At 34.5% G+C, this 21,818-nt stretch overlaps 1 protein-coding gene across 2 annotated transcripts in view; it reads right to left on the reverse strand.

Annotated features, from left to right (window-relative positions):
- Positions 1-21,818, reverse strand: part of LOC114325907 (uncharacterized) — a 169,595-nt gene that overhangs the window by 120,126 nt on the left and 27,651 nt on the right. The window contains exons 1-3 of one of the 2 annotated variants that reach the window (XM_050654159.1): positions 7,365-7,454; positions 6,015-6,188; positions 2,033-2,144 (exon numbers count right to left, since the gene is read on the reverse strand). In XM_050654159.1, coding sequence (XP_050510116.1) covers positions 2,033-2,144; positions 6,015-6,188; positions 7,365-7,451 — 373 coding nt within the window. In that variant the 5' untranslated portion in view covers positions 7,452-7,454. Of the gene's footprint in view, positions 1-2,032; positions 2,145-6,014; positions 6,189-7,364; positions 7,455-21,818 lie in introns of those variants that run through there. The other variant, XM_028274054.2, reaches the window with a different exon arrangement.

The raw sequence follows: 21,818 nt of genomic DNA on the forward strand, positions 1-21,818 counted from the left end.
GAAACAAAATTAGATTTCTACCAACCTAGAGAACAGGCAGGTTTGAGGAAAAACTTTAGCACTAACGACCACATACACTGCATAAAAGGAATTATAGAAAAATCTATCGAATACAACCGACCATTGGTCCTGGCTTTCGTAGACTTTCGCAAAGCATTTGATCCGATAGAAATTAACAGCATAATGAGAGCTTTGGAGGAAAGTCGTATAGATTATCGGTACTCCAACCTGATAGCGAATATATACAATAATGCAACCATGACCGTCCGACTACACAAAGATACCAAATCTATAAGAATCAAAAGAGGAATTAGACAGGGAGACACGTTATCTCCCAAACTCTTTACGGCAGAACTTGAACATGCTTTCAAGCAATTGGAGTGGGACGCCAAAGGAATAAATGTCGACGGTGAAAGGCTCCCCCACCTACGATTCGCAGACGACACAGTTTTTATAACAGACAATTTAAAAGAGATTAGAACTATGCTTACTGAGTTAGAGATGCCGGCTGTAAGAAAGTTGGTTTAAATATAAATTTTGGAAAAACACAAGACATGACAAACCTGGTACCAAGCGAAAATCCAAAAGTCGACATCAACGAAATAGCATTGGTCCATAAATATAAATACTTAGGGCATGAAATCCAAATTGCCAGGGACAATCAAACTGCCGAATTACAAAGAAGGATCATCTTAGCATAGGCCGCATATGGAGCTCTATCAGACATCTTCAAGAGCAAATTGCCAAATTATTTGACAAGTCACTACTTGGACTGACTCTCAGAGACAGGGTCAGAAATGAAGAAATCAGAAGATGGACAGGCATCACAGATGTCATAGAGCGAGTAACAGGGCTAAAGTGAAATTGGGCGTGCCATTCAGCCAGAATGAAGGACGGGAGGTGGACCCAAAAAATTACAGTGTGGAGACCAAGAGCAGACAGAAGAAGTAGAGGTAGACCACCACACGATGGACAGACGACGTCAAAAGGATTGCTGGGAATTGGTTGCAGGAAGCCCAAGATCGACAAAACTGGAAATTAGGGGAGGCCTATGTTCAACTTTGGATGCAGAAGGCTGGATGATGATGATGAAGTTCCTTCGTCACAGAAATGGCCTTCTATTTCTATGCTAGGTGCTGATTCTCCAACACATAAATATCCAGTTCTTTGAAAATTGATTTTTAAACTATACTTTGAAAGTTCCTCGAGTAGTTTTGTTGGCTATCATTATTTGATGGTTGGCTGTCACTATTTGATCATCTGCAAATAGTAACGTGTATAGAGTGTCTTGCTCCATCTTCATACCTATTCTATAACATTTTTTGCGCCAGGTATCTATATAGTGAATGTATATTTTAAATATAGTTGGGGATAAGCAGCAACCCTGTCTCAATCCTTTATTCACTTCGAAAAATTCTTATGTCCTTGTGTCTACTTTTACCACTTCTATAATCATTATAGAGCTATATATATTATAAAACGCTTTCCCATATACTTGATTTAAGTTGCTATTTCTTAAAACTTCAAATTGTTGTTATTTTTTATTACCTTTTTTAATAGTAGATTTTTTATTGTATTTTTAATAGTAGACAAGTGAGTCACATTCAAATGACTAACTTGTCATAGCAAGTCATAGTTATTGTAGGTATTCATTCCTCCATTAGGTTTGATATATGTACTGTGTTATGTGTATTGGTTACGTGTACTCTCGCTTTTGATGAATTGGGCCATGTTTCTGGATAGTTGAAGTAATTCTGTAGGGGTTTAGGAACAATTTCGAAGTTTCGACATAGGAACTACATTAATAGTGATATGATTATGGTGGTACTTTCAACGAAAAAGCAATTTCGTAGTGTTGTTCTGTAGTTTATTCAAACGTCACTCTAGGCATGTGCGCAATTTTAAAAGCTTTAATTCTAGTGTCTTCAACGTCGCTCTAGGCATGTAAGTAATTTTAAGAGCTTTAATTCTAGTGAAATACTAAAATAATGCATATATTTTCTATCACAATATTAATTTATCACCAACTTACATAAATTTAATATCTTGGCATTTTCTTTAATATCACTTGGGTTGATGACTATATTGAAAACCTTAGAAAGTGTTACTTGTTCAGCCATAATTCTCTCTATTGACTTAGAATCCTAAAAATATATTTATATGGAAAATCAATACATAAAATGATATTTTTATAGTTTATTCACATTTTTTTGTTTTTCAATTACCACTACAATTTTTTCTTTAATTAAAAGCAAGTCATGTAATTTGATTTTAATTATTTTTAATCCTATAAAAATATTCGCAAGTCAGCAACCAATAAAATTGTATTCCACACACAGGGGTCTCTATATTATGTGTATCGAAAAAATGATAAATAAAAACGGCCACAGAATATGAAAATTATATATTTAAAAACCCAAAGCCGCGTTAGCGGTATAAAACGGGAGACTATTATTATTATATATTTAAAAACAAAATATGGAATAATGAAGTCATTAGTTGGACTGTTATTACACAAAAGATTCAAACCAGATAAAATTTATGCCATCTTCTTCTCTGCTGTAAGAAATTATACTTATTCATTGGTAGTTGGTGTATGTGGCGACCATAGCTCAGAGGCTATGTTACTGGCTTAAAAAACTGCAGGGTCCGTCCGGGTTCGATTCTCGGGGTTTTCTCTTAGCCCGTTTCCAGATTCTCCACCTAGTGATGAAAGAAAAGGTCTCCTAAGAAAGCTGGATAGTGTCAATGGATCCCAATGTAATTTGTTAAATCCTGTCTAATTTACATCTGATTGATTTACTGATTTGATTTTCTGAGTTAAAATCGTCATTTTACATTCTCTTGCCCCTGTGTTGAATTCGTGAACTACTTTTTGTAGACTATTTTCATCTTGGAGCATTACCATCTTTTCCTGCAGCATTTCTACTCTTGAGCTTGACAAGTGTTTTTGAAATTCCTTCATGTTTATATTAACTTCTTCGTTTTTAGATATTTCTGATGTTTCTGGTTCGAATTGCATTTGTTGTCTCTCTATATACAGCTTCTTTAGATAGTAAATTCATATATCCTTTTCTATATGTTTCAGGTCTATTAGTTCCTTCACTTCCGTTCTTTAGCATCTTATAAACCGTCATATTTCCGTTTGTAAAATGAAAAAACTACAATTGATGTAAAGTACGTAAACAACAGAATACTTAATACTGGGATTAAAGATAGAAAAAGTATAAATGCATATTATAGCCACAAGTCGAAGAAATGTTGTCTAGAGACCTAGAAGTGACAAAAGGTTTCTTCTTCTTTCGTGAAACCTTTGTTTTACATTGAGTTTTAAAAAGTGTAGAAATGCCATAACTTAGATACTACGAATAAAAATATAGATTCAACTGGCACACCAATATTAGAATCAGAATTGGAATATGCGATCGCAGGTTTAAAAAATAGTAAAACTGAAGGACCTGCCAACGTAAATGCGGAAAGAGTTAAACTCTTTAATATCAAGCACCTATGCAAACATAAATTATACAATAGTGTAATACAAATTGTACTTCTTTACAAATATCTCGATAAAAACTGGCTTATCGAAAAAATACTAAGAGGCAAAAAAGTTTTAAAAACAATGTGTTCAACTAATGGTACCAAAATAATAATTTAATTGGAACAAACTCAAAGGTTTGGGGGGGGGGGTTAAGGGAACAAAACCACCATAAAAATTGTATGGGGTGCACAAATTTCATTTTTGTTAAGATGTTTCTGCCATAAGAATGCCATATGTCCATTTTCAATAAAAAAATCTCTAAAGTTTTTGATATATTGAAAAAAAAACGATTTTTATTTTGTAACTTCACAGGGCTGTAACTTCTTTTATATGCACACTTGTACTAAGGTAAGTTAGGTTCAATCGAACTAGTTTTGGTCCCAGAATATGGGATTTAATTTTTGACCTGCCTTTTTGTTACACCCTGTATATTCATCTAACCTGAGATAACAGTATTAAAAGGATTGTCAGTTGCCATTCACTGCTCTCAATGTGAAGACCTAATTTTCATCTAGCAACCCACGTACCGCGTGAGAGTCATATAGTGCCCCAGGGCCTCAAGGGATTAACATCCTTTGGATTTCATAATTGATTTAACTATGTAAGACATTTAATCAACATTTAAAGGGTTTTAATCTTTGTATTTTTGAGTGGCTCAGCATGTTAAGCTTGTAACACTGATAATGCTCTTTTTAGAGAGCTAAAACGTTCTGTGATATTTGTGGCCCTTTTAAGGTTTTTTTTAAATAAATATACCTTTTACTAAGAGAAATTTTTTCATCAAGTACCCCGCACAAACCTTATGGAAATTAGGTCCCAGTGGATTTCGTTCATACTTTGGGAAAATACTCTTTGAAGCATCCTGATGAAAAGTTCTCATGGGCACAACTCAATCGTATGAAGGATTTTCAAGATAAAGAGGCACAAACTCGGAAAATTGTAAGATTTACTGGGTATTCCAATTCCCTGAGTTACTGGTTATCTCTCAACATGTAGAATTTTGGATCAAAGAAAAGTACTAGTAGTCTAGGATTTTTTCCTGGTTATCCAATGGCGACCTTTACTTTGACCTTCAACGGACGTCATCTTCTAGAGTTTCGAGGGTTTTCGGCATTAAATTGATATAAACAGAGATCGCTAAACACGAATGTGCCATCAGAATTGACCTCCGGAGGACGTGGTGGCCAGGGCTATTGCAAGGGACGTCATCCTCTAGAGTTTCGATGGTTTTCGGCATTTAATTGATACAAGTGAATTACTGGAGGGTTTTTTGAGGTCGCTAAACACGAATATGCCACCAGAACCGACTCCCGGAGCACCTGGTTTCCAAGGTCAATGAAAGGTGATCCTGGAGTTTCGAGGGTCTTTGGTACTACATTAATGCAAACGGATTAGTTATAGGTTTTTGGGGTTGCTGAACACGAACGCGTGATCAGCACAGACACAGGAGCACCTGGTGCCTAAGACAGGTTATCTTCTGGAGTTAAAAACCTAAGAGTAATCCATTTGATTCCTCCATTTGATTTCTCCGAAACTCCAGAAGATTGCCTGTCTTAGGCACCAGGTGCTCCTGTGTCTGTGCTGATCACGTATTCGTGTTCAGCAACCCCAAAAACCTATAACTAATCCGTTTGCATTAATGTAGTACCAAAGACCCTCGAAACTCGAGGAGTCCCTTTCATTGACCTTGGAAACCAGGTGCTCCGGGAGTCGGTTCTGGTGGCATATTCGTGTTTAGCGACCTCAAAAACCCTCCAGTAATTCATTTGCATCAATTAAATGCCGAAAACCATCGAAACTCTAGAAGATGACATCCCTTGCAGTGGCCCTGGCCACCACGTCCTCCGGAGGTCAATTCTGATGGCATATTCGTGTTTAGCGATCCCAAAAACCCATGAGTAATCTTTTTATATCAATTTAATGCCGAAAGCCCTCCAAACTCTAGAAGATGACGTCCGTTGAAGGTCAAGGTCAAAGTAAAGATCGCCATTGGATAGCCAGGAAAAAATCCTAGACTACTAGTACTTTTTCTTGATCCAAACTTCTACATGTTGACAGATAACCAGTAACTCAGGGAATTGGAATACCCAGTAAATATTATAATTTTCCGAGTTGGTGCCTCTATATCTTGAAAATCTTTCATACGATTGAGTTGTGCCCAAGAGAACTTTTTATCAGGATGCTTCAAAGAGTATTTTCCCAAAATATGAACGAAATCCACCGGGACCTAATTTCCATAAAGTTTGTGCGGGTGCGGGGACTTTACTTGTAGTTAATGGTATACAGTCAGCTACAGGAAATTCTTCCTTGTGGATTTTTAGTATTAAAAGGGTAGGGTATAATACAAAAAAACCTTCAATATCTTTATTTAATTGAATGTTTTACATGAAGTGTTTTATTTTTCATTACCATTACCATATGTGAATAAACTATGTTCCTCATTGATTTGCAAAGAAATAAATCAAGGATACATTACCAATAATTTTGCACAAATCAGTACACACGATGCTCCTTTATCTTTGTGAACAGCATACGTTTCCTTTATACAATTTATACAACAATTTATATTCCAATGACCGACGGTTCGTGTTTGTACTAATCCAGGTTGGATCTTGGTGATATTTTTTAACTTCACCACTTGTAGCAGCGGCTAAAATAAATAAAAAAAAATTAAGATTTCCATATACAGTGATGAGCGCGCCAATAACCGCAAAATAGCATAAAAGATGGAAAACTTATTAAGTTGTGAGATAAAAAGAAATGAAACTAGTCGAGCTGGGAAATTTAGCGATATTAACCTTTAGCCCGGCCGCACATCAAAGAAACATGAAACGTAAATTACGTTTCATGGAAATAAACCACTGCTAAACAAATATATATCCGGCCATTTATGAGACTCTCCGAAAATAAAAATGTGTCATGAGCATGAATCACACTCGTTTCATTAGTAGGCGGACTTTGAGATTTTTTTAGCAGTGTTTTCTTTTCATTGAACATGTTTTTCGTTTCATGTTTCATGTTTTTCGTTTCATGTTTCTTTGGTGTGCGGCTTGGCTTATGTTTACATTATATTTATTGTTTCCCACCTTTACACGTATCGGACGAGTTTGGCAACTGCCACTCTGACAGTGATAATTGTAGTTGACATAGTACTATGATACGTCTAAAGGTGGGAAACATAAATATAATGTAAATTAACAGGTTAATATCGCTAAATTTCCCAGCTCGACTAGTTTCATTTCTTTTTATTTCACAAATTAATACGTTTTCCATCTTTTGTGTTATTCTGCCGGTTATTAGCACGCTCATCACAGTAGATTAAAAAATATCTTAAGGGGATGGGTACGTATTTTCGGCTGCAATGCTATTCAAATGTGGATTCATTTTTTCGAATCCTGAGAAAACTAATAAGTTGCTACACCGTTTTGCTGATAGGCAGAACTGCTAGCGATATGGGTTCTGGAAAGTTGTTTGTTTGTTTATTTACCAGCTAGCTCGAATAAAACGAAATAAAACAAACATTTAGGACTGTGATAGGTTAAAATTTATTAAATTAAGAGGATGGATGTTACGATGCATATACAGCGAGATGGAATCTTAATACCAGCGAGAATATAACTAATTATTGTGAATGTTATTAAATATGATAAATATATACAATATAAGAACAACAAGGAGCCCTACACTTCATTACCAACAACCAAGTAAGCTCTTTCCATTTTCCTGCGCCAAACAGAAGTAACTAAAACCAAAATAAAGATTCACCAATACAGGAATATACTTATCAAAGATAAATATATAAATAAATACTTAATTTAATACTTACTGTGTAAACAAACGTATCGATACGATTTGGGCATTCTATCAGCTCTTGTTTTCTTATATTGTATATATTTATCATATTTAATAACATTCACAATAATTAGTTATATTCTCGCTGGTATTAAGATTCCATCTCGCTGTATATGCATCGTAACATCCATCCTCTTAATTTAATAAATTTTAACCTATCACAGTCCTAAATGTTTGTTTTATTTCGTTTTATTCGAGCTAGCTGGTAAATAAACAAACAAACAACTTTCCAGAACCCATATCGCTAGCAGTTCTGCCTATCAGCAAAACGGTGTAGCAAAAAGTGGCCCCCAACGTGTATGTATAGGTCTGTGATAGAATAAAATAGAACGTTGGTAATGCAAATTAAAAATCGTTGGAAATAAAATTGGATCATTATTTATATTATAGATAAAACATTTGTGTTTTACTATATTACCTCTAATTCTTTAATTTTTTTACTTAGTATTAGTACCTTTTTAATAAGTATTTGGTATTGCTTTATTGTTTTTTCAAGCGAGTACATAATTGCATATTTATAGCTAAATATTTTAAGGTTACTTGATATTAAGGGTACTTGGTATTCAGATTTATTTAATTTGGTTAATAATTAAGTTTTTATTTTTTTCTTTTTTGGAAGGAGTGGGGATTTGGTAAGTCTAGTGGTAAATATTACTGTATATATAATATTTTTTGTGTGTAATTTTTTTTCTTCTCATTTATAATTTAAAAAATGGAAGTTAACCGATTACTTGGAACCGAACTAACTTATGAGTTATATATTCGGAGAATTCCAGTTCCTGATAAAGTATCGGAGAAGAGAGCATCTTTAAGAGATGCATTGAAAAGAGAAAAAGAGAATTTGGGATCTGTTGAGGTAACGGTAATACTCGATTGCACAGAAGAAATGAAAATATGTGAGGCAAAATATAAAGAACTAGAAGAAGCGATTGAATTAATTGATCCAGAGAACGTAGAAAACGATTTTAGGAGAATCTACAGCCGTTTATTACATTTAACACAGAGACTGGATAGGATTCAAGGAAGAAATTCTGAAGAAGAAAAGGAACGGTTAGCACTACTTGGAAAAGTCAATAATTTGTATATGGCCCTTAATGTAGCTTATGAGACTTGTACGTCGTCAGCGGTTACAAAATCAAATGACGTACCCAATAATCCACCAGTTATAGAAAATGAACAACATATTTCATTACTCGATATGCCAAATCTAGAGTTAACGTCCTCAAACAATTTGAGTAGAAGAGAAGTTGGAAGAAACAGCTCTCATGTTACTTTTCATCCAGATCTAGTTGATTTAACTTTACCTACTGAAGATTTTTCTAGAAGAGCTTTACCAACATATTCTACAAGAACAATGGATCTTGGTGACAATTTTCCTACGTCACTTGATAACCAGTTTAGAAATTTAGCGGTCTCACCTATCAAAAATAATTTTCAACAAAATTACGGTTTCAACGACAGAGATGTTCCTTTTATTGACGTAGCTCGATGGAATATTCGGTACAATGGGCGTACGAGCATCAACGACTTTTTGGAAAGGATTGAAGAAATTCGTATTTCTCGAGGAGTTTCAAAAGACCAATTACTTCGTCGCTTGCCTGAAATAATGACTCAGGATGCACTCTTGTGGTATAGGACGCAGTCATTTTCTTCATGGGATGACTTCGTAAATAAATCACGTGAAGCCTTTCTTCCTTATGATTATGAGTTTAGTCTTTGGGATGAGTTACGTCGAAGAGCTCAAGGGTCACAAGAGAAAGTACTTACGTTCATCACCGCAATGGAAAATTTATTTCGGAAACTGGACAATCCACCTTCAGAGATAGAGCAAGTCACTTTTATTAGGAGAAATTTACTGCCCTATATACAAAAACAACTGGCTTTGGCTTTGCAACATATAACTTCGACCCAAGAGCTTTTACGTTTGAGTAGAATGGTTGAAGAGGCAGAAAATCGATCTCAAAAATTCATTCCACCTCCTACATGTTATAGAAGTCTTTTGGAACCAGAGCTGGCATATAAAAAGCCTTCAGGCTCTCAGGCTTATCAACAGCCTACGGTGGCAGCTGTTAACTCTCTACCTGCTGATCCAACAGATGTAACGTCCATAACAGCTGTGGAAACTCAGAAGCCCTCTACTTGTTGGAATTGTGGCAGCTCAGCTCATAAATTTCGCCAATGTCCAGAACCTCGCACTAAGAAGTTTTGTTACAATTGCGGAGAACTAAATGTAACGATAGGAAGTTGCACTAAATGTACAAAAAACTTGAAACGGAGTCGTCAGTAGGCCGTCTGGACGATTTTTCTGTAACATCGGCCGTGCAACAACAACGCGTACTCTTAGATTTTGTGATGGCGCATGCCAAGAATGATTCGCGACCGTATTTGGAAGTTAAAATATATGGTTTTAAATTATTGGGATTGTTGGATTCTGGAGCCACTAATACGATTTTAGGCGGTCCAGGTTGGGATTTATTGAAATCCTCTACCGAACTTAAACCCAGTATTCAACCCTCTTGCTCTGTCGCAAGTGGAGAAACTTGTAAAATATTAGGTCAAGTCACACTTCCAATTCTGTTACATGACAAACTCAAGTTAATTGGTGTTCTGGTTGTGCCTGCGTTACCACATCTTCTAATTCTCGGAATGGACTTTTGGAGATCTATGCAGATTATTCCGGACTTATTCTCAGGACAATGGTATTTTAAGGATAAGCAGTCGTTGCCATCTGCACAGGTAGCTCTTATATCTTCTGAACACTTAACCGAAGATCAAAAACGAAAATTAAATGCTTTAGTGGATTCTAACTTTACCTCGATGGAGAAGTCTCTAGGATGTACGGACATGGTATGTCATACTATTAAAACTAGTTCCCCTCCTATAAAACAGAGACATTATCCTCTGTCCCCTCCTTTACAAAGGCAAGTTAATGAAGAACTGGAGAAAATGCTTAAGGACGGCGTCGTAGAACCTTCAACCTCACCATGGGCGTCTCCAATAATTTTAATCAAGAAGAATGATGGATCGTACAGGTTTGTAGTTGACTATAGGCAACTTAACAAAGTGACAGAGCGGGATGCGTACCCCATACCTTTCGTCAGCAGCACTTTAGATAAATTGCGTGACGCACATTATCTCACCACGCTAGATATTAAGTCGGCGTATTGGCAAATTAAGTTGTCTGAAGAATCCAAACCTTTAACCGCGTTTGTGGTCCCAAATCGTGGCCTCTTCCAATTTTGTAGGATGCCAATGGGACTTCACAATGCACCGGCCACATGGCAAAGGTTCATTGATAGAGTGCTTGGAGTGGACTTGGAAAGATATGTGTTCGTTTACCTAGACGATGTGATTATTTGCACTGATAGTTTTGAGAGAGACTTAGTAATCCTTCAGGAGGTTTTTAATCGTCTAAGTAAGGCTGGCGCGGATTCAGACCACTATATGGTCGCAGCCACCATAAGACAAAAAGTTAAAATCCAAACTAAACAGAAAAATCAACAGAAAAAATGGAATGTCAATAAATTGCAGAATGCAGATATTAGAAAAAAATATGAAGAAGAAGTAACAGTGCAAATAAGAGAGAAATATAAAGCAGAGGACATCAAATCAGAATGGGACATGATCAAAAAGTCAATAGAAGAAGCTGCAAAAAAGCAGGTAGGCAAACACCAGAAGAAAACAAAAAACGAATGGTATAACAACGAATGTAAAGAACTAACAGCACAAAAGGTGCAAGCAAGAATTAAATGGCTGAGAACGGATAAAGAGGAAGACAGAGAAAGTTATGAAAAATTAAGAAAGGACGCTAAGAAAATTATAAGACAAAATAAAAGAAGATGGGCAGATGAAAAGATGCAAGAAATAGAACAGGAAAGAACAAATAGAAACACGAAACATTTCTATAAAAATATTAAAGAACAAACCAAAAAATACAAAGGTAAAACAAACGGAATAAAAAATAAAGAGGGAATAGTCATTGTAGAAGACACTGAATATAGGCAGGTATGGGCAGATCACTACAGAGAACTCTTGACGGAGGAATACACTGGAGAAGAAATGCACGAAGAGGAAACGGTGGACGAAGATGCAGACGAAATACACATTGCAGTCTCAAAAGAGCCAACAATAGATGAACTCGAGGAAGTAATACAGAAGAGCAAAAATGGAAAAGCTCCAGGAAAAGACGAAATTAACATGGAACTTATAAAATATGGAGGAAAGGAACTGAAGGAAAAATTACTATCACTATTGAAAAATATATGGAAGGAAGAGAAGATGCCAGAGGACTGGGAGATAGGGCAGGTAATAACAATACATAAAAAGGGAGACCAACAAATTTGTGAAAATTATAGAGGAATAACACTACTAAGCACAACATATAAAATATTGACTTCGATAATAAGAAAAAGATTGTCAAAGATCACGAAGAAGAGAGTGGGACAGTACCAATGTGGATTCACAGAAGGAAGATCAACAATAGATGCTATACACACAATAAAACAAATAATGGAAAAAGCAAATGAATACAAACTGCAATTAGAAATGCTATTCATCGATTTCAAACAGGCATTTGATTCGATTAAGAGAAAACAACTAATGATTGCCCTGGAAAAATTAAAAATCCCACATAAACTCAGAAAATTAATAAATATGACAATGAGAACTACCAAAATTAGCATAAAGACGCAAAGAGGCGAGACAGATGAATTCATTATAAATAAAGGAGTGAAACAAGGGGATGCCTTATCCACGACACTGTTTAATATAGCTTTAGAATATGTACTACGAAATATAAACAAAGGAAACCTAAGAACAAGAGGTGGACAAATAATCGCATATGCAGACGACATTGTTATTATTGCAAAAAATAGAAACATAATGAAAGAAATGCTAGAAGAAATAAAAGAGAAAGGGGAGACAATGGGACTCACATTAAATGAAGAAAAGACGAAAATATTAAGACTAGGGAAACCAGCAATAAAAGGAAAAACCAAAATAGGAAATTCAGAGTTTGAAGATGTAGAACATTTCAAATACCTAGGAGTGACAATAAGCAAAACGGGTGAAAGAATACCAGAAATAAAAGAAAAAATATTGGCAGCGAATAAAGCTTATTTTGCAAATAAAACACTACTTAAAAGCAAAATACTGTCTATTAAAACCAAGATGAGAATGTATAACACCATAATTAGACCAATATTATTATACGCAGCAGAAACAATGACGATGACTAAAAAAGATGAAGAAAACTTAAGAATAGTGGAGAGAAAGATCATGAGAACCATACTGGGACCAATCAGAACAGAGCAAAATGAATATCGAAGCCGAACAAATGCAGAGATTAAGAAAGTACTAAAAGAAGATATCGTGACCAAAATAAAGCAATGCAGAGTTAGATGGTTAGGTCACATCTGGCGGGCAGGAGATGAAGCAGTGACATATGCTATGATAGAATGGAATCCAGGAGGAAGAAAGAAAAGAGGAAGACCAAGATCAAAGTGGTTGCAAGAAGTTGAAGAAGACTTAAAAAACTCAGGAGTCAGAGAATGGCGGGGAAAAACTAGAGATAGGAAAAAATGGAGAGAAATCGTTAAGAAGATAACATAAGCAAAAGGGACTGATCCTCCTAAGAAATAGGATCTAGAAAGCTTACGCGACTTAGCCCCATATCGGGGTGTACAGTCACTATATATATAAGTAAGGCTGGCTTGGCTTTGAATCCAGCAAAATGTCATTTTTGCAAGTCAGAACTCAAGTACCTGGGTTATGTGGTTGGGGCAAGTGGGCTCATGGTTGACCCTGCAAAAGTGGAAGCCATTTTAAAGATTACACCACCGAAAAATGCTACTGAAGTGCGTAGGCTGATAGGCTTAGCATCTTGGTACAGGCGCTTTGTGCCTAATTTTTCGACGTTAACTGCTCCTCTTTGCGATCTTCTGAAAAGGAACAAGAAATTTGTTTGGGATTCACCATGTGAGGAATCTTTCAAGACCTTGAAGGAACACTTGGTGTCTGCTCCTATCCTTTCATGTCCCGACTTTGAACGACCCTTTATCGTCCAAACGGACGCCTCTGACTTCGGGCTAGGAGGAATCCTGTCCCAAATTGGAAACGATGGTCAAGAAAGGGTAATCTGTTACCTGAGCCGCTCTCTCACTAAAGCAGAAAGAAAATACAGCACAACAGAGAAGGAGTGCTTGGCGGTGCTGTTTGCAGTGGAGAAACTTCGACCTTATTTGGAAGGATCCAAATTTACAGTGATCACCGATCACTATAGCCTGAAATGGCTCAATAGCATCAAAGACCCTGTCGGTCGTATTGCTAGGTGGGCAGTAAGACTCCAGCAATATGACTTTGACATAGAGCATCGGAAAGGTAAGGATCACGTTGTTCCGGATGTTCTATCTCGTTCCGTTCCGGTTGTTGATGTTGTCGATGTGTCCGTTTCAGAAGCTGTAAGGGATCGTTGGTATAAGGATATGATCCAAAAAGTCGAAGCTAATCCCGCTAAGTATCCTCTTTGGCGAGTTCAAGACCATCAACTCTACAAAAAGGTCGACGTTCCGTATCCTGATTTATCGGAAAATGCAGAAGGTTGGCGTATTGTGGTTCCGAAAGAGAAAAGAGCTGAAATCATAGCCGCGAACCATGACCCTCCAACAGCTGGTCACTTAGGTATTTTTAAGACTCGATCTCGTATTAGTGCTAACTACTATTGGCCCAAGCTAAAGCAAGACGTTGCTCGATACATTCAGCGTTGTGTTGTTTGTCTCAGAACAAAGCCTGAACAACGTCCACCGGTTGGACAAATGTTGAGTACTACTCCAACTGTAAGTAGGCCTTGGGACACCCTGAGTATGGATATAGTTGGCCCTCTACCAAAAAGTACTTCTGGGTTCTGTTACATCTTGACAGTTCAAGATATTTTTAGTAAATATCTACTGATGTTTCCTCTTCGAAGAGCTACAGCAAATCAAGTGTGCGAAATTTTTGAGGATAGAGTTATTCTCGTTTATGGAGCACCTCGTAAAGTAATTTTGGACAATGGAGTTCAGTTCCGTAGCAACTTGTTAGCTGACCTCTTTGGAAAATATGAAATTTCGCCAGCCCACGTATCAAATTTTCATCCTCAGGCTAATCCAGTCGAGAGAAGCCACAGAGTGATCAAGACCATCTTAACAGGGTATATTTCAGACAATCACCGTTTATGGGATAAACTCCTGCCGAAAGTTGGACACGCCATCCGTTCCTCTTGTCACGAAGCCACCCAACTTACACCTAATTTTGTCATGTTCGGACGAGAAATCAGTATTTCAGGTAAACATCTACCTCCGCTTGCTACTCCTTTTGTAGAGAATTATGATCCGCATATTCGATCTGAGGCACTATTAGAGGTCTATGAAGATATCCGAACGCGACTAAAGAAAGCTTACGAGAAAGCGAAAACTCGCTACAATCTTCGCAGGAGAGATGAGAAATTTGTGCAAGGTCAATTGGTATGGAAGAAATCGTATGCATTATCAGATGCAACTAAAGGAATAACTGCTAAGTTTCTGCCAAAGTATGAAGGACCCTTTAAAATTTCAAAGGTGGTGTCTCCATGGTCCTATGAACTGGTCGATGAAAAGGGATCTCCCAAGGGTACATGGAACGCCAAAGATATAAAAGGACATCCACCAGACATTCCACCAGAACCACCGGATCCTCCAGATCCTTCCAAAAATGATAATTAGGTTAGACTGTGTTAGTTTATTTTTTTTGTATTTTATTAGCTAATATTTTTTTATGAAAGTCTTTGTGTAACAAAAACTTTTCTCGGAAAGGGGGTGTTGTTACGGTTTCACTAAATAAATAATAATTACTTACTGCTATTATTATAAAACTTTATTTTATTCCACAGTAAAATATAAAAATATGAGCAATCAATTAAAATTATTCTTCTAAATCCTGTACTTCCATGGTTAAGCACCTAAAACAAAATAATAGTTCGTTAGTACGGTAATATTTTATTTAATCTCATTAAATAATATATAATAATAATAATATACTAATATTTTATCTAGTTGCCAATTTAAATTAAGTAGTAAACTGGTAAATTGTCTCATATAGGTTAGAAACCACATAGTTGTAGGCCATTTTTGAGAAGAAGATTTAACTGCTCCCTCTCAAATCTAGACATTTCTCGCGCCACTTTCTTTTCCAAAAATGGCCTACAACTATGTGGTTTCTAACCTATATGAGACAATTTACCAGTTTACTACTTAATTTAAATTGGCAACTAGATAAAATATTAGTATATTATTATTATTATATATTATTTAATGAGATTAGATAAAATATTACCGTACTAACGAACTATTATTTTGTTTTAGGTGCTTAACCATGGAAGTACAGGATTTAGAAGAATAATTTTAATTGATTGCTCATATTTTTATATTTTATTGTGGAATAAAATAAAGTTTTATAATAATAGCAGTAAGTAATTATTATTTATTTAGTGAAACCGTAACAAAGTATTTGTGAAAAATTTAAACGCAGAATGAAAGATTGCGTTATTACCGAGGGTCGAAAGTCCCTAAAAACTTCTATAGTGTTTATAAGGTGAAAAACTATGCAGTGTGATTTTTAATTGCAAATATCTCATTCAAAAGAAACTTTTTATTTATTCTAAAAGACTTTCGGCCCTCGATAATAATTTAGTCTTTCATTCTGCGTTTAAATTTTTTAAAACCATTTATTAGTTTCTTCAGGATTCGAAAAAAATGGACACCATGTCCGTGGTGATATTTTCCAAATCGAACATTCGCTATCTTTATCATACAACGCACTGAGTCAAATAGAATATGATGACAAGACAGTGACAGTTTTAAATATTTTAAATATTTGACATGGCACCGGGAATATTTTGAGTTGTTGGTTAAATAATATTGATAATGTATTTGATAAATAATTGATTTAAGACGTGAACTTAATAAATTTGACGTCGACTTTGCAAAGTAACAAGACACTTACTCAACACACACACTACACATTACTCCCCTGACTTAGTAATAAGTTATACAATTACGTGGCTAAAGGTTCTAGTTCTAAACCAAAGCCAGAATCAGAGAAAAAAAACTTAATAAAAAGTTATTTATGGAAGATCCAAGCAGAGAATACATCAGGATTATATTCTGTGATCCAAGTATTTTGTTGTTAAAGATGTTCAAAATAATTGTATGCGTTCCATAGTAACAATATATTATTAAAAAATCACTTTAACACTTTTCCTCTTTTCTCGATTGAGTATTAGTTTTTGTTGTACATATAAATTATTACAATCACTGGATACATAGTTAGTGAAAAAATTATCAGTAGTAATTGCACAAGAGCTCTAAAATTATTGAATTTTTCCCGAGTGACACTTTGACAGTTTTAATTTCACGAGCCGAAGGCGAGCGAAATTATGTCAAAGTGTCACGAGGGCAACAATTCTATATTAATTTTAGAGATCGAGTGCAATTTGTTGCGATTATTTCATGAATAAAACTGTTTTTTTTTATTGTAATAAAAACCAAAATTTTATTGTAATTTATTTATGTAAGTGCAAATTAGTACTGTTAAACACACAGTTGATATAAAATATTTTACGGTTAAAAGTCATCACTTTTATAACTTTTAAAACATTAATTGTCATTAATGTCACTGAATGATTTTTTCGTAGCAACGAAGGGCATCTGACGTAATATACTTGACGACGGGATATTATCAAAAATTATCACCTTAATTTGCATTTCTGTAGCTTTCTATTGGTCAGAATCTCCTATGAATGAAATAATCACATTTATTAACTGAATTAATAATTTGCAATTATACGAATAACAGTTATCCATGAACATTCAAAAGCCACCTCTTTAAAGTTAATGATGACATTGTCAAGTAGAATGACATTCTAGTAATGTTTACATATCCATACCAGTGTGAATTTTACTACACATAATTTGCCGTGTAAAAACAGAAAAAGTAGGGATAGCCGTAAAATATTTGCGAATTATGTACAGCTGGTTTCAAAAAAAACTGATACGACTCTTAAAGCGTATTTTGTAGAAAATTGAGCAGTGTACTTTGAAGGATAAATACTTATTATTTACATACTGTCACTGTCACTGCCACTGCCAAATCTTAAAATTTGTCAGATAACTTATTACAAAAAATGGCTCCACACGCTAGCAAAGAACTACAAGCAAGAATTGTAACGAAATTAGATAGTTGGCCACTATCTGCCGTAGCAAACCATTTTAACGTAAGCAGAACAACAGATTTTAATATTAATAAAGGATGGAGAGAACAAGAAACTCTCGAAAGAAAGCAAGGTTTTGGAAGACCAAAAAGCTAAAGCAGAAGCGTATTCAAACCTATACGATCAACTTGATACCAGGAAGCAGGCGATTATTTCATGAATAAAACTGTTTTTTTTTTATTGTAATAAAAACCAAAATTTTATTGTAATTTATTTATGTAAGTGCAAATTAGTACTGTTAAACACACAGTTGATATAAAATATTTTACGGTTAAAAGTCATCACTTTTATAACTTTTAAAACATTAATTGTCATTAATGTCACTGAATGATTTTTTCGTAGCAACGAAGGGCATCTGACGTAATATACTTGACGACGGGATATTATCAAAAATTATCACCTTAATTTGCATTTCTGTAGCTTTCTATTGGTCAGAATCTCCTATGAAGGAAATAATCACATTTATTAACTGAATTAATAATTTGCAATTATACGAATAACAGTTATCCATGAACATTCAAAAGCCACCTCTTTAAAGTTAATGATGACATTGTCAAGTAGAATGACATTCTAGTAATGTTTACATATCCATACCAGTGTGAATTTTACTACACATAATTTGCCGTGTAAAAACAGAAAAAGTAGGGATAGCCGTAAAATATTTGCGAATTATGTACAGCTGGTTTCAAAAAAAACTGATACGACTCTTAAAGCGTATTTTGTAGAAAATTGAGCAGTGTACTTTGAAGGATAAATACTTATTATTTACATACTGTCACTGTCACTGCCACTGCCAAATCTTAAAATTTGTCAGATAACTTATTACAAAAAATGGCTCCACACGCTAGCAAAGAACTACAAGCAAGAATTGTAACGAAATTAGATAGTTGGCCACTATCTGCCGTAGCAAACCATTTTAACGTAAGCAGAACAACAGATTTTAATATTAATAAAGGATGGAGAGAACAAGAAACTCTCGAAAGAAAACAAGGTTTTGGAAGACCAAAAAGCTAAAGCAGAAGCGTATTCAAACCTATACGATCAACTTGATACCAGGAAGCAGGCGATTATTTCATGAATAAAACTGTTTTTTTTTATTGTAATAAAAACCAAAATTTTATTGTAATTTATTTATGTAAGTGCAAATTAGTACTGTTAAACACACAGTTGATATAAAATATTTTACGGTTAAAAGTCATCACTTTTATAACTTTTAAAACATTAATTGTCATTAATGTCACTGAATGATTTTTTCGTAGCAACGAAGGGCATCTGACGTAATATACTTGACGACGGGATATTATCAAAAATTATCACCTTAATTTGCATTTCTGTAGCTTTCTATTGGTCAGAATCTCCTATGAATGAAATAATCACATTTATTAACTGAATTAATAATTTGCAATTATACGAATAACAGTTATCCATGAACATTCAAAAGCCACCTCTTTAAAGTTAATGATGACATTGTCAAGTAGAATGACATTCTAGTAATGTTTACATATCCATACCAGTGTGAATTTTACTACACATAATTTGCCGTGTAAAAACAGAAAAAGTAGGGATAGCCGTAAAATATTTGCGAATTATGTACAGCTGGTTTCAAAAAAAACTGATACGACTCTTAAAGCGTATTTTGTAGAAAATTGAGCAGTGTACTTTGAAGGATAAATACTTATTATTTACATACTGTCACTGTCACTGCCACTGCCAAATCTTAAAATTTGTCAGATAACTTATTACAAAAAATGGCTCCACACGCTAGCAAAGAACTACAAGCAAGAATTGTAACGAAATTAGATAGTTGGCCACTATCTGCCGTAGCAAACCATTTTAACGTAAGCAGAACAACAGATTTTAATATTAATAAAGGATGGAGAGAACAAGAAACTCTCGAAAGAAAGCAAGGTTTTGGAAGACCAAAAAGCTAAAGCAGAAGCGTATTCAAACCTATACGATCAACTTGATACCAGGAAGCAGGCGATTATTTCATGAATAAAACTGTTTTTTTTTTATTGTAATAAAAACCAAAATTTTATTGTAATTTATTTATGTAAGTGCAAATTAGTACTGTTAAACACACAGTTGATATAAAATATTTTACGGTTAAAAGTCATCACTTTTATAACTTTTAAAACATTAATTGTCATTAATGTCACTGAATGATTTTTTCGTAGCAACGAAGGGCATCTGACGTAATATACTTGACGACGGGATATTATCAAAAATTATCACCTTAATTTGCATTTCTGTAGCTTTCTATTGGTCAGAATCTCCTATGAAGGAAATAATCACATTTATTAACTGAATTAATAATTTGCAATTATACGAATAACAGTTATCCATGAACATTCAAAAGCCACCTCTTTAAAGTTAATGATGACATTGTCAAGTAGAATGACATTCTAGTAATGTTTACATATCCATACCAGTGTGAATTTTACTACACATAATTTGCCGTGTAAAAACAGAAAAAGTAGGGATAGCCGTAAAATATTTGCGAATTATGTACAGCTGGTTTCAAAAAAAACTGATACGACTCTTAAAGCGTATTTTGTAGAAAATTGAGCAGTGTACTTTGAAGGATAAATACTTATTATTTACATACTGTCACTGTCACTGCCACTGCCAAATCTTAAAATTTGTCAGATAACTTATTACAAAAAATGGCTCCACACGCTAGCAAAGAACTACAAGCAAGAATTGTAACGAAATTAGATAGTTGGCCACTATCTGCCGTAGCAAACCATTTTAACGTAAGCAGAACAACAGATTTTAATATTAATAAAGGATGGAGAGAACAAGAAACTCTCGAAAGAAAGCAAGGTTTTGGAAGACCAAAAAGCTAAAGCAGAAGCGTATTCAAACCTATACGATCAACTTGATACCAGGAAGCAGGCGATTATTTCATGAATAAAACTGTTTTTTTTTATTGTAATAAAAACCAAAATTTTATTGTAATTTATTTATGTAAGTGCAAATTAGTACTGTTAAACACACAGTTGATATAAAATATTTTACGGTTAAAAGTCATCACTTTTATAACTTTTAAAACATTAATTGTCATTAATGTCACTGAATGATTTTTTCGTAGCAACGAAGGGCATCTGACGTAATATACTTGACGACGGGATATTATCAAAAATTATCACCTTAATTTGCATTTCTGTAGCTTCCTATTGGTCAGAATCTCCTATGAATGAAATAATCACATTTATTAACTGAATTAATAATTTGCAATTATACGAATAACAGTTATCCATGAACATTCAAAAGCCACCTCTTTAAAGTTAATGATGACATTGTCAAGTAGAATGACATTCTAGTAATGTTTACATATCCATACCAGTGTGAATTTTACTACACATAATTTGCCGTGTAAAAACAGAAAAAGTAGGGATAGCCGTAAAATATTTGCGAATTATGTACAGCTGGTTTCAAAAAAAACTGATACGACTCTTAAAGCGTATTTTGTAGAAAATTGAGCAGTGTACTTTGAAGGATAAATACTTATTATTTACATACTGTCACTGTCACTGCCACTGCCAAATCTTAAAATTTGTCAGATAACTTATTACAAAAAATGGCTCCACACGCTAGCAAAGAACTACAAGCAAGAATTGTAACGAAATTAGATAGTTGGCCACTATCTGCCGTAGCAAACCATTTTAACGTAAGCAGAACAACAGATTTTAATATTAATAAAGGATGGAGAGAACAAGAAACTCTCGAAAGAAAGCAAGGTTTTGGAAGACCAAAAAGCTAAAGCAGAAGCGTATTCAAACCTATACGATCAACTTGATACCAGGAAGCAGGCGATTATTTCATGAATAAAACTGTTTTTTTTTTTATTGTAATAAAAACCAAAATTTTATTGTAATTTATTTATGTAAGTGCAAATTAGTACTGTTAAACACACAGTTGATATAAAATATTTTACGGTTAAAAGTCATCACTTTTATAACTTTTAAAACATTAATTGTCATTAATGTCACTGAATGATTTTTTCGTAGCAACGAAGGGCATCTGACGTAATATACTTGACGACGGGATATTATCAAAAATTATCACCTTAATTTGCATTTCTGTAGCTTTCTATTGGTCAGAATCTCCTATGAATGAAATAATCACATTTATTAACTGAAT

This window comes from Diabrotica virgifera, chromosome 6, assembly GCF_917563875.1.
Source record: "Diabrotica virgifera virgifera chromosome 6, PGI_DIABVI_V3a".
Lineage (NCBI taxonomy): Eukaryota > Metazoa > Arthropoda > Insecta > Coleoptera > Chrysomelidae > Diabrotica > Diabrotica virgifera.